Source organism: Salvia splendens, chromosome 22 (genome assembly GCF_004379255.2).
Source record: "Salvia splendens isolate huo1 chromosome 22, SspV2, whole genome shotgun sequence".
Taxonomy (NCBI): Eukaryota; Viridiplantae; Streptophyta; class Magnoliopsida; order Lamiales; family Lamiaceae; genus Salvia; species Salvia splendens.
This window is the reverse complement of record NC_056053.1, coordinates 21350556-21366302: the sequence shown is the minus strand read 5'-3', so window position 1 is coordinate 21366302 and position 15747 is coordinate 21350556. Positions and strand designations below refer to the sequence as shown.

At 39.1% G+C, this 15747-nt stretch overlaps 2 protein-coding genes across 13 annotated transcripts; one reads left to right on the top strand and one right to left on the bottom strand.

Moving 5' to 3' along the window:
• The first annotated feature begins 3195 nt into the window (after positions 1 to 3195).
• LOC121786443 (probable LRR receptor-like serine/threonine-protein kinase At1g74360) lies at positions 3196 to 7222 on the top strand. 3 transcript variants are annotated; one of them, XM_042185084.1, is made up of 2 exons: positions 3196 to 3690; positions 3869 to 7222. In XM_042185084.1, the coding sequence occupies exons 1-2, from the start codon at positions 3618 to 3620 to the stop codon at positions 7084 to 7086; spliced, it is 3291 nt and encodes a 1096-aa protein (XP_042041018.1). In that variant the 5' UTR covers positions 3196 to 3617; the 3' UTR covers positions 7087 to 7222. The 3 variants fall into 3 exon arrangements, with proteins under 3 accessions (XP_042041018.1, XP_042041016.1, XP_042041017.1); XM_042185082.1 differs by having other exon boundaries at positions 3196 to 3696; XM_042185083.1 differs by having other exon boundaries at positions 3197 to 3686; positions 3865 to 7222.
• A 142-nt stretch (positions 7223 to 7364) lies between these two features.
• Positions 7365 to 14733, bottom strand: LOC121786444 (pentatricopeptide repeat-containing protein At3g12770-like). 10 transcript variants are annotated; one of them, XM_042185089.1, is made up of 8 exons: positions 10639 to 13333; positions 10418 to 10544; positions 10024 to 10196; positions 8873 to 8984; positions 8693 to 8787; positions 8508 to 8600; positions 7759 to 8002; positions 7365 to 7569 (listed from the first exon to the last, which is right to left on the bottom strand). In XM_042185089.1, the coding sequence occupies exon 1, from the start codon at positions 13331 to 13333 to the stop codon at positions 10658 to 10660; it is 2676 nt and encodes an 891-aa protein (XP_042041023.1). In that variant the 3' UTR covers positions 7365 to 7569; positions 7759 to 8002; positions 8508 to 8600; positions 8693 to 8787; positions 8873 to 8984; positions 10024 to 10196; positions 10418 to 10544; positions 10639 to 10657. The 10 variants fall into 10 exon arrangements, with proteins under 10 accessions (XP_042041023.1, XP_042041021.1, XP_042041022.1 ...); XM_042185087.1 differs by having other exon boundaries at positions 7365 to 7684; positions 7875 to 8002; XM_042185088.1 differs by having other exon boundaries at positions 7875 to 8002.
• Between the last annotated feature and the right edge of the window lie 1014 nt (positions 14734 to 15747).

Genomic DNA, 15747 nt, shown 5'->3' with positions numbered 1-15747 from the left:
TCCCGCGCGGGTCTTGTCTCGGAGGGACGAGAGCCAGCTCGCCATCCGTCTCGGCGGGATGGTGACGAGACGGGACGCTGCAACGCGTCCCGCACGGGTCTCGTCTCGAAGGGACGAGATAAGAGACACCCGCGAGATGCGTTGCGGGTGCTCTAATATATTATCGTTGTAATCCTACTATCATTTCTTTGTTTTGTTTTTTTTACTATTACTATCATGTTTATCATTGTTTGACTCGAGCCTTTATCTATAATTACGAGAGAGATGGTTTGATAAACAATAGTAACTCCTTTTCATGAAAATCATGAGTCGCGATCAAAGATATTTTTGATCTTCAATTTCGTATAGTAGTTATGAGGAATTATTATAAAAATTAATTACATGCCACATTTCATTTCTCCTTCATGTAGGTGTCAGATAAGGTCGTTTGAAGAAATTATATGTGTTTAAAAATTAAAATGAAAGAAAAAATCTAAATTCGTAGATCGAACTCGGATTTCTTATTCTCCACGGGAAATAAATAAGACAAATGGTGGTGTGCGAATATACAACATTAAAAAATTAATTAGTCTCATTTATTCAGCGGTCCACAAAACTAGTAGTCTATTTTATCATTTTTATTCATCACTCAAAATTAATCTACTTATATTTATTGTTAGTTTTTCTTTGTAAGAAGTCAATCTTCATTCTCCACCAACTATACTTCAATCACCTTTTTTTATTTTATATTCTATTAATTTTACATTAAAATATATATTGTTTCATTCTCCACTAATAATATTATATAAATTTTTATCTTATTTTATTAAATTTGCATTAAAATCTATTTCATTTTCAAAATCTCTGTTTTTATGAAGGCGGAGGAATTTTATACTGTACCATTTTTTATGTAACATCCGTAGTTTTTTTAAACAATAAATTTTCCCACATATGTATCGGACATAACATTTTAATTTATTAAAATTTATTTTATGAACTATCATATTCCATTTTTTTTATTTTTTATTTTTTATTTTTTATTTTTTGTATTTCATGAATACGGTATATCTGAGTGTTTTGATTTATACAATTTGAAGACTCTAAAATCAAATTATTGGGATGAGTGAGAGAGACTAAAAGGCAAAGGAAGTTGTAATTAGTTCGTATGGTCAGTCAAGGCTCTAAATATTCAAATATTATAAGTGTAAGTGGTTAACTAACTTTGCACGTGTATTAAGTTGGTTCTGATCCAAACTATATCCATTAAAACATAGTTTATCACTTTATCTATTTCATCATCAATTTTTGACCGCTTAAGGTTTGATTAACTATATCAGTGGGCCCCCTTCAATCCTAACATTGGTTAATTATTTCTCTCTAGATAAATTAACCATGGTTAATTATGTTGGGTCTAAGTTGGAAAAAAATTTAAAAAATTACTATGTATACCAACTCTTTCTTCTTCCTCTTTTTTCTGACAATTTCTTGTAAACAGTAACAATATATTACTTGTAAACAATCAGATTTTTTCATAGTAAATTGATAATTTCAAACTTTATAGTTTTTCTGAAAGATGTTTTGATAATATCTACCTATATAGGCCGTGTAGAATTGACTTGAACTATCTTAAGCAATTATATTTGTCCGGCAAGCTTACGTATATTCAATTTTGTAGGTCAACATAATCTTAATATATAACATAAAAGATCCAATTTCATGTGTGAAAAATTGCCAACTTTATCAACAAAACGAAAAAAACAACTGTAGTAGTTAGACATAGTATTTTCTATGACTTATTTATCTTTTCCTATATTATTTTTTTACCACCAGCAGCCTGCTTATTAATTTATTTTGCTCAATATCATTTACACCTTATTTCTGATAATTGTTTTCTAAAGGGTGCTCGTGTGATTGTTATTTGTTAGTAATTTATGAGCATTTTCAAGGGTTTACTCAAATTCATTTTCTAATTTCAAACATACGTATGTAGGAGGCGTGTTTCAATTAATTATATAAGTTTTTGAATTATAACATTTTATATATCGATGGTGAGTTGATGACTAAGTTTGGTTTCATTGGCTTCAGTGAGACTACCAAGCTTTTTCTTATACACCAATCAAATCAAAGTTGCTAATCACAAAAATCATAGTTACAAATTAAAGTGAATGAGAAAGAGTATATTATTGTATGTGGTCAAATAAAGCAACTAATTAATTGTAGCTAAGTTAGGGACCAACTGCATAAATATGCGCGACTTTGATTACATGTTGATCCCATACTTTTAAATGAAATTTTACTCACGTGCAATATTATTTATGTATGAAAATCAATTAGGTTAGCACGTTCATAACCGAACAACCTTTTCATTTCCTTTTATTTTGTCTCTCTTTTTTGGGAGGACATAAATTTTACGTATTTGGTAGGTATATATTAATTAGAGTTCAAGCAAAATTATATGAAGCGTTTACTTGTACTAATCATTATCTAAGATATGGGAATGAAAAAGTAGGAAATCTTGCTACTACTACTAAGGCCTAAGGTGATTAGCTATTTTCTTCGCTTGTTTGCTTTTGTTACAATTATATGGTGAATCTATGTGTCTCCTTATGATTTCGATGGGTTTGGTTTTGATTGGCTTTTGTAATGGTTTAGTGCAAGATGATACTTGTTTTTATTCTGTCTTCTGCCTTTTGCTTTCTCTTTTTTTTTATCTCTAAAACTTTAGTTGCATATGGCTCACTAGCCTCATAGTTGGCCTTTTATTCTAATCGAAATAGAACTTAAAAGCCAACTCAGGAGACACAACTCGATGACATGTGGTATAAGGCTTGGCCACTGATATACTGATTTCGATTTAATCGATGGAAAATAATTTCAAGTCCAATAAACCGAATAGACGATTCTGATTTAATTCTACTCCATATGTCCCATAATAAAAGTCTTATTTTGCCATTTTGGTTCGTCCCACAATAAGAGTCGTATTTCACTCTTACCATAAATGTAAATAGACCTCACATTCCACAATCTTATTCCACTCCCATTTAATTATAAAACTAATACATATAAGTGGAATTTATATTGTACTAACTTATTCAACTCACTTTTCTTTACATTTTTTAAAATCTGTGTTATGTCTAAATATAACTTCTCTTGCGGAATTGCGGAAGTGAAGGAGTACATCCCAAAATAAAACTAGGATATCCAAGATAAAGAAAAGAAAAGAAAAGAAAAGAAAAGAAAGGAAAAGGAAAAAAAAATAGGAGTACGTTTGGATTGAGACATAACTGGTAAGAACATAGAAAATTCTGGTCAACTAAAGCGGCCGGCTTTGCCCTCACTTTCCCACACAAGAAAACTAAACACAAACTACAGACAACAATTAAATACACTGTTCAACAATCATTTAATACCTTTCACTCAAAATCTTCTTAAATAAAACAAAAGCATAGTGTGATTCACATCAATATAGTATTACTTCAACACTAAACATTTGACCAGGAAAAACAAAACCCCCATCAAATTTCTTCGAAATTCCACATTTTAAAATTAGTTTTATTCTTCAAGAACATGAAATCCCAACAACCGTTTTCTGACAATTAGCTCAGAATCCCAAACAAATCTATCAGAGCTAACTGATCATGTCAGAAGACGAATCAGATCACCTCATCCGCGCCGCCGCCGCCTCTCTCCTCTTCTTCCTCCTCTTCACAGTCACAGGTACTATATCTCAATTCCTCATTTTTCAATTCACCAAAACTCTGCAAAATGTGATTGTTTATTGGAGTTTGAGAGTTTCGAAGATGATTGATTGTCGGAGTTGACCGCATTTATTACACCAAACTCCGAAACTAATTATTTGCATTTCACTTTTGTCGGAAAATTAAAACAGGGGAGCTCGTGATTGGCCAATCATCATCGCTAGAGACAGACAGAGAAATCCTTCTCCAGCTTCAGACATTCCTCAAATCCCAAAACCCCGTCGCCGAAAATCGCGGCAAATACACAGAATGGAATAGCGACGGCGACACGTGCGCGTGGCCGGGGGTCACGTGCGATAACTCCACAAACCGCGTGAGTAAAATCGACCTCTCCGGCTGCAACGTCGCCGGAGAGCTCTTCGCGAACTTCTCCGCCTTCACCGAGCTCTCTCACCTAGACCTTTCATCGAACACCATCGGCGGCATGATCCCCGACGACCTTGGCCGGTGCCGGAGCCTCAAATTTCTCAATTTATCGCACAATATCATCTACGGCGAGATCAACCTCACCGTCCTCGACAATCTGGAGATTCTCGATCTGTCGCAGAACAGAATTCAGGCGGCTATCCACCTCACCATTCCGGAAAATTGTACAAGCTTATTTGTGGCGAATATATCTAGCAATAACTTCACCGGAGAAGTGGGAGACATCTTTGTGAATTGCCGGAATCTGAAGTTTCTCGATCTCAGCTCGAATCAGTTGGAGGGAGACATATGGTCTGCATTTGATCGGATGGAGGAAATCTCGTTGTCACAAAACCGATTCTCCGGCGAAGTTTCCGCCTCGATTTTTTCCCCAAATTGCAGCTTGAGATCATTGGATTTTTCGGAGAATAACTTCACTGGAGAATTTCCTTCTCAAATCTCCAACTGTAGGGATTTGGTGATGCTGACTCTGTGGGGGAACAGTTTCACTGGACTAATCCCTAAGGAAATTGGATTTTTGCCTAAAATTAGGGCATTATATTTGGGGGGAAACAACTTTTCAAGAGAGATTCCAGAAAGTTTAGTAGGTTTAAGCAATTTGAAATTTCTTGATTTGAGCAGAAACAGCTTCGGAGGCGAAATTCAGGAGATTTTCGGCAGATTGAAGCAAGTCAAATTTCTTCTACTTCATAAGAATTCATATGTAGGTGGAATTCATACCTCCGGTGTTCTTCAGCTTCCAAACATTGTTAGATTTGATTTAAGCTACAATAACTTCTCCGGCCAGTTGCCGGTGGAGATTTCGCAGATGGCGAGCTTGAAATACCTAATTCTCGCCTACAACGGCTTCTCCGGCGGCATTCCTTCCGAATATGGAAAGCTCTCTGGAATTCAAGCGCTTGATCTTTCCTTCAATAGCCTCAACGGATCCATACCTAACACATTCGGCAACCTTAGATCGCTGATGTGGCTGATGCTCGCTAACAATTCGTTCTCCGGCGAGATCCCGCCGGAGTTAGGAAACTGCAGCAGCTTGCTATGGCTGAATTTGGCTAACAACAAGTTTTCCGGGGCGTTGCCGGTTGAATTAACGAGAATTGGTAGAGATGTCACGCCGACGTTCGTGCTGAATCGTCGTGAGAGCGACGAGATGCCGGCTGGCTCCGGCGAGTGCACGGCGATGAAGAGGTGGATTCCGGCGGATTATCCGCCTTTCAGCTTCGTCTACGACCTTCTCACGAGGAAGAAGTGTAGGATTTTGTGGGACCGGATTCTCAAAGGGTACGGTCTGTTTTCGGTGTGCTCTCCGGGATCGAACGTTCGGACGATGCAGATTTCTGGCTATGTCCAGCTCGGTGGAAATGAGTTTTCCGGTGAAATTCCGGCGGAGATTGGGGACATGTTGAATTTCAGTATGTTGCACTTTGGTATGAACCGGTTCAGCGGCGAGCTGCCTTCGGAGTTGGAGAGGATGCCGTTGATGGTGCTGAATGTCACGCGGAATGCCTTCTCTGGTGAGATACCGCCGGAGATAGGCAACCTCAAGTGCTTGCAGAATCTCGATTTGTCGTTCAATAACTTCTCCGGTTATTTTCCGGGTAGTTTGGACAACTTGAGTGATCTTACCAAGTTCAACATTTCTTACAATCCATATATATCCGGCTCTGTTCCCGCGATTGGACAGCTGGCGACGTTTGATAAGTGGGCGTTTCTTGGGGACCCCCTCCTCCGGCTGCCACCGTTCATCAGCAACGAGACGAATGGGCCCGGGAGGAGTAAGGGAGGGAGGAAGGATGAGCCAAGAGGAATAAATGTGTTTTTAGTGGTTTTGGCCTTGATTCTTGCTGTCTTAGTTTGTGGGATATTGACACTTATAGTGTGCCTGCTCATCAAGAAGATCCCTATCGAGTCGAGAGGATATCTCTTGGAGGAGTCCAAAGGCGTGTCAAGCTCAAGCTCGTCTTCGCCTTGGAGGTCGGACACGATCAAGGTCATTCGTTTGGACAAAACGGCCTTCACGCACTCGGATATCTTGAGGGCTACTAGGAGCTTCTCGGATGAGAGGATTATCGGCCGGGGAGGCTCTGGAACGGTTTACCGAGGCGTGCTGCCTGACGGTAGGGAGGTGGCGGTGAAGAAGCTGCAGTCGGAAGGTGTGGAGGGAGAGAGGGAGTTCAGAGCTGAGATGGAGATGTTGAGTAGTAACGGACTCGGTTGGCCTCATCCGAACCTAGTCACACTCTACGGTTGGTGTCTGAACGGGTCGGAGAAGCTGCTCGTGTACGAGTACATGGAAGGGGGTAGCCTGGAGGATCACATCACTGACCGGATCGGCCTAAACTTGCAGAGGCGTCTTGAGGTCGCCATAGATGTGGCACAGGCGCTCATGTTCCTGCACCACGAGTGCTACCCGAGCATCGTGCACCGGGACGTCAAGGCCAGCAACGTGCTTCTCGACAAGGACGGGAAGGCCCGGGTGACTGACTTCGGGCTGGCCCGGGTCGTGGACGCGGGTGGAAGCCACGTCAGCACCATGGTGGCGGGGACCGTGGGCTATGTTGCGCCCGAGTACGGGCAAACGTGGCAGGCAACCACGAAAGGGGACGTGTATAGCTACGGTGTGCTGGTGATGGAGCTGGCCACTGGGAGGCGGGCGGTGGATGGTGGCGAGGAGTGTCTGGTCGAGTGGGCCAAGCGGGTGATGGGGGACGGGCAGAGACGACCGGGCGTGCCACTGCCTGTGGCTCTGCTCATATCTGGTCTAGTCGATGGAGCGGACAAGATGGGGGAGTTGCTTCGGATCGGGCTGTGGTGCACGGCGGAGACGCCACATGTTAGGCCTAACATGAAGGAGGTGTTGGCTATGTTGTTTAGAATTTCTTGCACAGAAAAGGATTTTGCACATGCTTCTAATTTCAATTGATACACATCAATGTATATATAGTGTTTCTTTGTTACAATTATTCTTTCTGTAATTATCACACACTGTAAGAGGGGGTAAGATTAACCATTTTGTTTGATAGAATTGGAAGTGAATAAAGATGGAGTTTTGAAGCAAATGTGTCCAAAGTATCATAGACATTGAAGAAATATTTTATACAGCTTGCACCATAGCAATCAGCAACTAAAAAGCTTGACCTAATATTGCAAATCTTAACCTATAATCACAATTGCCATGATCTAATGCTGCACACAGATGACAAAAAATGACATAATTCTAGTCAGGAATTTAATGATATGCAGAGATGACAGGTGTGGAAGATACTTCCAGTATCTGTATGTAAGCCAAGGCTTCATCTTCTGAGAGCTGATTCCCTTCGACGAGGCCTTTGATCAAGGTGTTAGCATACTCCTTGCATTGTGGATTGAGCGGACTTACCAGATATCCAAGCTCGAGAAGCTGCATCTGCACGCAGGCGGGCAATGAGACCAAGGATGAGTTGGTGATATGATACGTGTGTATATGAGGATGTAAACTTAATTCCCCATCCTTTCCTAAGTAACACTATTGTAGAGCCTCTCTGCATTCAACCCAAAATGTTAACATTATTTTTCATGCCAAAAAAAATAGCTCAGGTTAATATTTTGTAGACACCATTTGTTGTGGTGAGCCTGTGTAATGAGCTTAGTGATCAAGGGGTTTACTTCATCTCTGTACACCTTCATCATAATTAGGTAGGGTCGTTGTCAATAATCAACGTTGCCATGTACCTGCACAAGCTCCTCCGATAAGGATTTCAGTTTGAATAGTCTGTAACGAAGTCAAATTAAACAAAGGCTGGCTCATTTCCAGGTTAGAAGCATTCTCCTGAAGCAACAAGTTGTTGAATTGCTCCATCCTAGTACAAAGAAATTATGTTAGGGAAAAAATTAATCAAATGAGAACCCTCATGCTAGAAAAAAAACAGCACATTTACTGACGGAAATTTCCTCGGTAATTCCTAATTTTCCGTCGGTAAAGAGTATTGCCGACGGATTATTTCGGTTATTAAAAAGCTTGTCCGTTTTATTTGCCGACGGCATATAGCGCGTCGGTAATATTTTACGATGGAATCTCCGATGGAACGGTAAATTTAATCTAATTTCCGTTGGTAATTCTGTGGAGTTTTTTGCATATTAATTTTTAAATTTTGCAGCTACAATAATATCATATTTTCAGTTATTTGATCAAATTAATAACAGTAGACAAGAAGGGAATGGAAATTTAATAGATAACCTATAGGTATTTAGTCCAACACATAGTACCGTGTTTGTAATTGGTTTTTAATAAATATCAAATCAAATCTCTTGTTTGTAATAAGTATCAAATCTCTACTGCTTTCTCGTTGGTTGCACTAAGAACACCTGTCATGGTGCCCTCCTTCCCGTCCAGCAGCATAAGCTAGATCCATTGACGGGCACTTGCTGCTGTCGGGCTTCTTGAATGTCAGGTCGGCCCTAAACCATCACGATGCAAGAGTCAGTCCTACTTAAGCAAGAAAAAAGTGTTTTTTCACGGTCGATACTTATAATAAGGGCATGGTAGTTACTTGCAGAGGTCGAGGCGAGGCCATGTAATCTCGGAGCAGTAGATTCTCTTTGGCCACGATAAGCTGTACAGAATAGGCAAATGCATGTCTCAATCCTGAATAGATAGACAAAGATGTGAAGAGAGAACCGAAGCAGCTGAACCAAGAACTCGGGTAATAAGAGCAGGACGAGGGACTTACCTGTGTCACGATCATCGAATGTACTCCGTATGATGGATTGAGGATGTATAACGATCTCGATATCATCATATTCAGCCCCAAACAAACAGTGAGCTTATATAACTTATAGACCCTGCCAAGATAAAAATCACTTGATTAGTTTCTGTTTTAGACTTTGACCAAAGCATAAAAACAGCTTATTGATATTTATGCACTCATTCGATGGAATGATACTGCAAATGGAAGCAATCTTAGTAAAAATCAAGGGAATTGATGGAACGATACTGCAAAAGAGACAAAATCAAAATCAAAAGAAAAGCCAGTTTAAGAATATAAACAAAATCTCAACTGTAGCTCTAAATAGAGGGAATTGAAATTGAGGTACATTTCTGCTTGGCCAAGTCATAAATGATTTTGTTAAACCATCACCACTTTGAAAATTCAATTAAACTATGATAAATAATATCCTTTGATATATAAAAAGTAATAGAAATGGTTTCTATAATAGTGATTGTACCTGCTTTTTTCTAGAACAGGGGAAACCCATTGATTTAATAGAGTTAAAGTCATGAGCTTTAACTTTAGCAGATGATTAGAATGTGCATGAAAATCTGAAGATTATCAACTACAGACATGCAGATTTTCACTCTAGTTCGGTATTATCAACTCACCCAATTTGATACCCAACCCAATTACTATCATACTCAACGTTGTTAAATCTCAGTACTTGATGAACTCATACTTTGATCAAGGTGTTAGCATCAGTGTTATCAATCTCGTATGGCGGTTCGCCTAAAAACCGCCACAGGGATATGGCGTATTAGTATGGTGGATATGGCGGTCAATAATTAAATAAATAAAATAATACTTATTATTTATACATAATTCAAAAATTGGAAAATAACAAAAATATAACATCTAAAACTCTTAAAACAATTAATAAAGCATAAAATACAGCTCTAACATCCATGTTTCATGCATAATGCCTCATTCCTAATTGCAGTACACACGCAATGTTGTCAAATGGCGGATATGGCGGTGCTATGGCAGCGCCATGTTGCTATGGCATTTCCACCACAGAACGCCATGCCATAGCGCCATGGCGCCGCCATATCCGCTATTTGATAACATTGGTTAGCATACTCCTTGCATTTTGGATTGAGTGGACTTACCAGATACGAAATTATCCACGCTCGAGAAGCTGCATCTGCACGCAGGCGGGCAATGAGACCAAGGATGAGTTGGTGATATGATACGTGTATATGAGGACGTAAACATACTTCATTGTGAGAATTGGAATATCCCCATCCTTTCCTATGTAAACAACACCACAGTAGCAGCCTCTCTGCATTCAACCCAAAGTGTTATCATTAATGTTTCACCGAATCATTATTTTTCATGGCAGAAAAAATAGCTCGGGTTAATATTTTAGACAACATTTGTTGTGGTGAGCCGGTGTAATGAGCTTAGTGATCAAGAAATTTACTTCATTTCTGTACACCTTCATCATAATTAGGTAGGGTCGTTGTCAATAATCAACGTTGAGCACACAACGTTGCCATGTACCTGCACAAGCTCCACCGAGAAGGATTTTCAGATTGAATAGTCTGTAGCAAAGTTGAATTAAACAAAGGCCGACTCATTTCCTGGTTAGAAGCATTCTCCTGAAGCAACATCATTGAATTGCTCCATCCTAATACAGAGAAATAATGTTAGCGAAAAAATTAATCAAATTTAGAGCAATTTGGATAATTCAAGGACAATACTTAGAAAATGAGAACCCTCACATGCTGAAGGTAGAGCACACTACCAATAATCACCACAGGAACAAGATCCGTCCCTGAAGTGGTGGAAACGATTGATATCTCTAACAAAGATCTCTCTTGACACTATCTTAGAGATGTACTTGAACGATGTATGGCAATCCAAACAGATACGAAGATTCTTTTTCACCCTAATAGGAGCCCCGTGCGGGGTGGCTATCAGTGCAAAAGCCACAGCAAGCTTTTCACTGTGGTACGAGAGGAGAATCTCCTTTTCTTTACTTTTAACACGATGGAGGTCTGTGTCCAACAAAGGAACATAACCCGCTTTGGCCATTAGATGCCCCAGCTCCTCAAGTTTCAAATATATCTCTTCACTTCTAGGATGGCTTCTGTCTCCAACAATAAATGTGTGTATCTTATCTTTCACCTCCATCCAGCTCATCCCGGGTTCCTTCTTCACTTTCCTGTCTTTCATTAATCTGCGCACCTTAACAACGTTCTCCCATAATCCTGCCGAGGCATAAATATTAGCAAGGAGAGTATGTGTACTCGATTTTTCTGGTTCTAGAGTATACAGCATCTCAGCAGCATGTTTTCCTAGCTCTACATCCTTATGAATTCTGGCGGCTCCAAGAAGTGTCCCCCATATGGCGCCATTAGTTTCTAAAGGCATGCTATTAACGAGGTCCTTTGCTTCATCCAACTTACCAGCTCGGCCAAGGACATCAATCATGCAAGCATAGTGCTCCTGCATTCGTTCTATGCCAAATCGCTCCTTCATGGTGTCAAAATACCATTGAGCTTCATCAACTAGACCAGCATGATTACAGGCAGAGAGGACACTGACTAATGTTACATGATTGGGAGCTGTACCATCTTTCAACATGTCATTGAACAAATCGAGGGCCTCTTTACCCAGGCCATGTTGTGCTAGTCCACCAATCATTGCGGACCAGGAGACAACACTTCTCTCCGGAACCTCAGAGAAAGCGCAACCAGCGTCCTCGATACTTCCACATTTGGCATACATGTTGACAAGGGAATTCCCAGCAAAGACATCTGAGTTAAACCCCATTTTCAAGACATGAACATGAATTTGCTTCCCCTGCTCATAAGCTGATAAATTTGCACAAGCATTGAGAAGAGAACTGAAAACAAAAGAATCTGGCTTGATATCCATTTCTGGTAGCTTCAAATAGAGTTTCAAAGCTTCTTCACCTTGCCCCCGTTGAGCATATGCCGTCATTATTGATGTAAAAGATGGTAGATCCACATTGGGGCATTCTTCAAAAACTCTAGCTGCATCATTAACCTGACTACACTTCCCATATGAGTCAACAAGGCTGTTCGTAATGAAATTATCAGCTTCGTAACCAGACTTCATAATAAGCGTGTGAACTTGCTTGCACATGCTAGTAGCCTGCACGTCAGCAACAGCATTAAGCACTGCTAGTAAAGTAGCATGGTTAAATTCCATACATTCCTTATGCATCTCTTGAAATAGGGTAAGAGCTTCCCTGATCTCCCCATTCTGTGAGAGTCCAGAGATCAATGCATTTGTTGCAACCAATCCCTTTTCCGGTATCAAATGATAAACAGTTAAGGCATACTTCATCAAACGACACTTACTATACATGTCAACGAGGCCAACATTCAAAAAGGGATCCTTCATCGTCTCTAGCTTTATCAATTTAGCATGAAACTGCTTACCCAATTCCTTCACACCTAATGCTGCACAAGCTTTAAGAGCACTAGACATGGTGAACATATTAGGGTTCACCCCAGAGCTTTTCATCCGATCTAACAATTCTAAGGCCCAAACATGATGTTCGTGAGATACACAACCAGCAATAAGAGCATTCCAAGAAACAATATCAGGTTCCGGCACATTACCAAAAACAGTTTTTGCACCTCCTAGATCTCCTCCTTTTGCATACATGTCTACTAGTGCATTCAATGAGAACGGATCACTCTCGTACCCCAGCTTTATCAAATAGCCATGAATCTTCTTCCCTTGACCAATATCCCCTAGACCTGTGGCGGCATTTAATACAGTTGACAAACTATACTCATCGGGCCTTATGTCACCCACAATCATATCCTGAAATAATCCCATCGCTTTCCCAAAAAGATCGCTTTGAGTATAACATGTCAACAAAGCATTCCAAGAAACGACGTTTCTATCCGGGATGTCCTCAAACAACCTCCTGGAATCTACAATACTACCATATTTCGCATACATGAGCACTAAAGTATTTGCCACAAAAACATCTGCCTCAAATCCAGAAACTACTACAATTCCATGAACCTGCTTCCCAAGCACAAAATCACTCGTGTGTGCACAAGCCTTGAGCACGCTGGGGAAGGTGAACTCGTTACCCTTAAGGCCCAAGGCCTGCATTTCGTGGAAGGCCGAAGTAGCCTTTGAGCCAAGGCCATTCTGTGCATACCCAGATATCAGCGAGGACCAAGAAACCAAATCTGGTTCCGGACTTTCATCAAGCAGTTTGCGGGCATGGGAAAAAGCTCTGGACTTGGAATAAAAATTTATCAAATGGTTACGATGATTAGGATCATGGGATAATCCATGCTTAACTAACTGGGCATGGATTTGGAGGCCTTCATTTACGGACTTGGTTTGCCTGAGCAATGGCAATAACTTTGAGTAGGATATGGGAGATGATTGAAGAACCATAAACTCCAGCTGCCTGAACATAAGAAACATGTTAATTTTTCGAGAATGGAAAGTAAACACAATAGCTCTCTTCACTTACTTCAAAGTAAAATGCTGGTGATTTTAAGAATCAGGTAATGATTGCTTTCTGGTTATTAATATCCACATACAACAATTCAAAAAATAAGCAAGTTGTTGAAAGGGAGAGAACAGAAGTCTATAACAATCAGGAAGTGTACAACAAATGTGGCAATTGAAAGTCAAATGAATCAAAGAAATTGGAGTGAGTATTACCGTAGGTTTTGAAATTTCGGAGAAATGCTGAATCAACAATAATATTAGCACATAATCACAACAACAAGCATACTATTATTCTATATATATTCATTTTATATCTAGCAACATCAGCTTAGTTAAGAAATTAAATATTAATGCAGAATAGCCTATCTCGTGCATTCAAAATTCCTCGATCAGGTGATTGCTTACTCCTACACCTTGTCTTTTCCTAGCTACTTCTCGATGGGCGCGATCAACTTACAAATATTCCGATCATTAATATCATCATAATACAAATATTTCTTACACCAAATCATTCTACAATTGACCATTTATTCTTTAGATAACTTAAAATAATCAAGTAAAATCATCCACATTAAGGTACTAAACTCTTGGCCATCACTACAAACTACTCAAACTTCTATTCTTATTTCACAAGTTACTAGGATGCCGGTTGCTTTCCCTCTATAAGTAGTTAAAGGGGAACAATAATCAGCAATAGCACTTTATAGTTCAATCATAATCGAATACTGTAGTATGAAAGATAGATATTGTATAGATGGAGATGTGGATTGTCATTCATTCAATTTATTTAAGTAAAATGTAGGAGTAAGTGTAAAAAAAAAGCTCAATGGTTAAAATCGATCCAAATCAAGTACTACTATTCTCGGCCCCTTTTCAATTACCAAATTTAGGATTCAATTTCATTCTACTCTATCCTCCAGAGACTAATAACATGCCAAATCCGAACCAATAAAACAAAAAAATCCATCAAATCAAGAGAATTGGGGTGAGATTCTTCAAACTAGGAGTTAGATTCATTCATAAGCAAGGTGAATCAATTTCTTACCTTGGAATTTTGCTAGAACTGAATTTGGTTGATAAAGCTCAAAGCTTTGAAATCTTCGGATTTCGTGAACAGTGAAGGAGAAGGAGAAGGAATGAATGAGGTCACACCGTGGCAGTCGATGACGGTCTCTGCTCAACGGCGCGACGACATTTTCCGGTGGTACAAAGGAGAAGCGAGCATGAGTGCGCAGTTTAATAGGGAGAAGGAATGAATGAGGTCACACCGTGGCAGTCGATGACGGTCTCTGCTCAACGGCGCGACGACATTTTCCGGTGGTACAAAGGAGAAACGAGCATGAGTGCGCAGTTTAATAGGGAGAAGGGGATGGGTTACAAATCTATCATAATCTAAAGTGTATGTTGGGTGAAATGACTATTATGCCTTTTGGGCGGGAAAATGAGAGATGAGTGTGTAATTATTTTCATTTCTTTGACAAATGTTGTAAATCCTGCTTTAAAAATAAATAGAATAGATATAGTCCCTCAATGAAGTGTTCATGTGTGACATTGAATACACAATAAACAAAAATCTTCCATGGTTCCAAAGCTGCATTTATTGAGTTTCATATTTTTTTAATCCTTTTGTATCATGTGTGACCGTGAATACACAACAAAAAAGAAGCATATCCTGTTTCCAAAGCTGACATTTGTTAAGTTTCTTTTTTTTCATCACTTTATACCTGAAAATAAATATCACATTGTTAATATCTAATAAAATTACATATGACTGTGTGTCTTACTCTTACAACGTGTATACATTTATAGGAGTAATTATTAAACACATAAATAAATACATATATTCAAATGTGTGGTTGTACCGCCTAATCCACGTCATTTTTGCAAATAATTATTCAATTATTAGCATGGAAAGTGATTAAATCTGAAATAAAAGTTTAGCAACATTCACACAGCAACATTCACTCATCAATATATCCCAAGTGATAGTTATCAACTCAATTTTTAGGTAGTTCTGTTCTTTCCATGCTTCTTCTCTCCATTCAGAAATCAGATTCAGACGTTTTTCTCTATATTTGAATCCTTATTGTTTTTCAGTCATTAATATCTTTTATAACAATGCAGGCTCTATATTCTCAATTTGAATTATTTATTTATGTTTTACTGTTATACAGTTCTTTATTTCTATTTATTTCATATTTAGCTTTCTTCCTTGCAACCCATATCTTAGTTTTAATCAGTTCTATTTTAGTCAGCAAGCAATGCATAGTTTTTGTATCATTCTATGTTCATCCATATCTTGATGTTGAGTATAAAACGTATCTTTGTCTATGTCTTTATGATGCAATGTTTAAGACCAAGCTTTCTTCTTTATT

Bases quoted from the DNA above. Each gene is read 5' to 3' on its own strand.
- LOC121786443 (XM_042185082.1), top strand. From the start codon at position 3,618: ATGTCAGAAGACGAATCAGATCACCTCATCCGCGCCGCCGCCGCCTCT. The intron at 3,697-3,868 runs GTACTATATCTC...AAATTAAAACAG, and splicing joins CCTCCTCTTCACAGTCACAG to GGGAGCTCGTGATTGGCCAA.
- LOC121786444 (XM_042185086.1), bottom strand. From the start codon at position 13,333: ATGTTCAGGCAGCTGGAGTTTATGGTTCTTCAATCATCTCCCATATCC.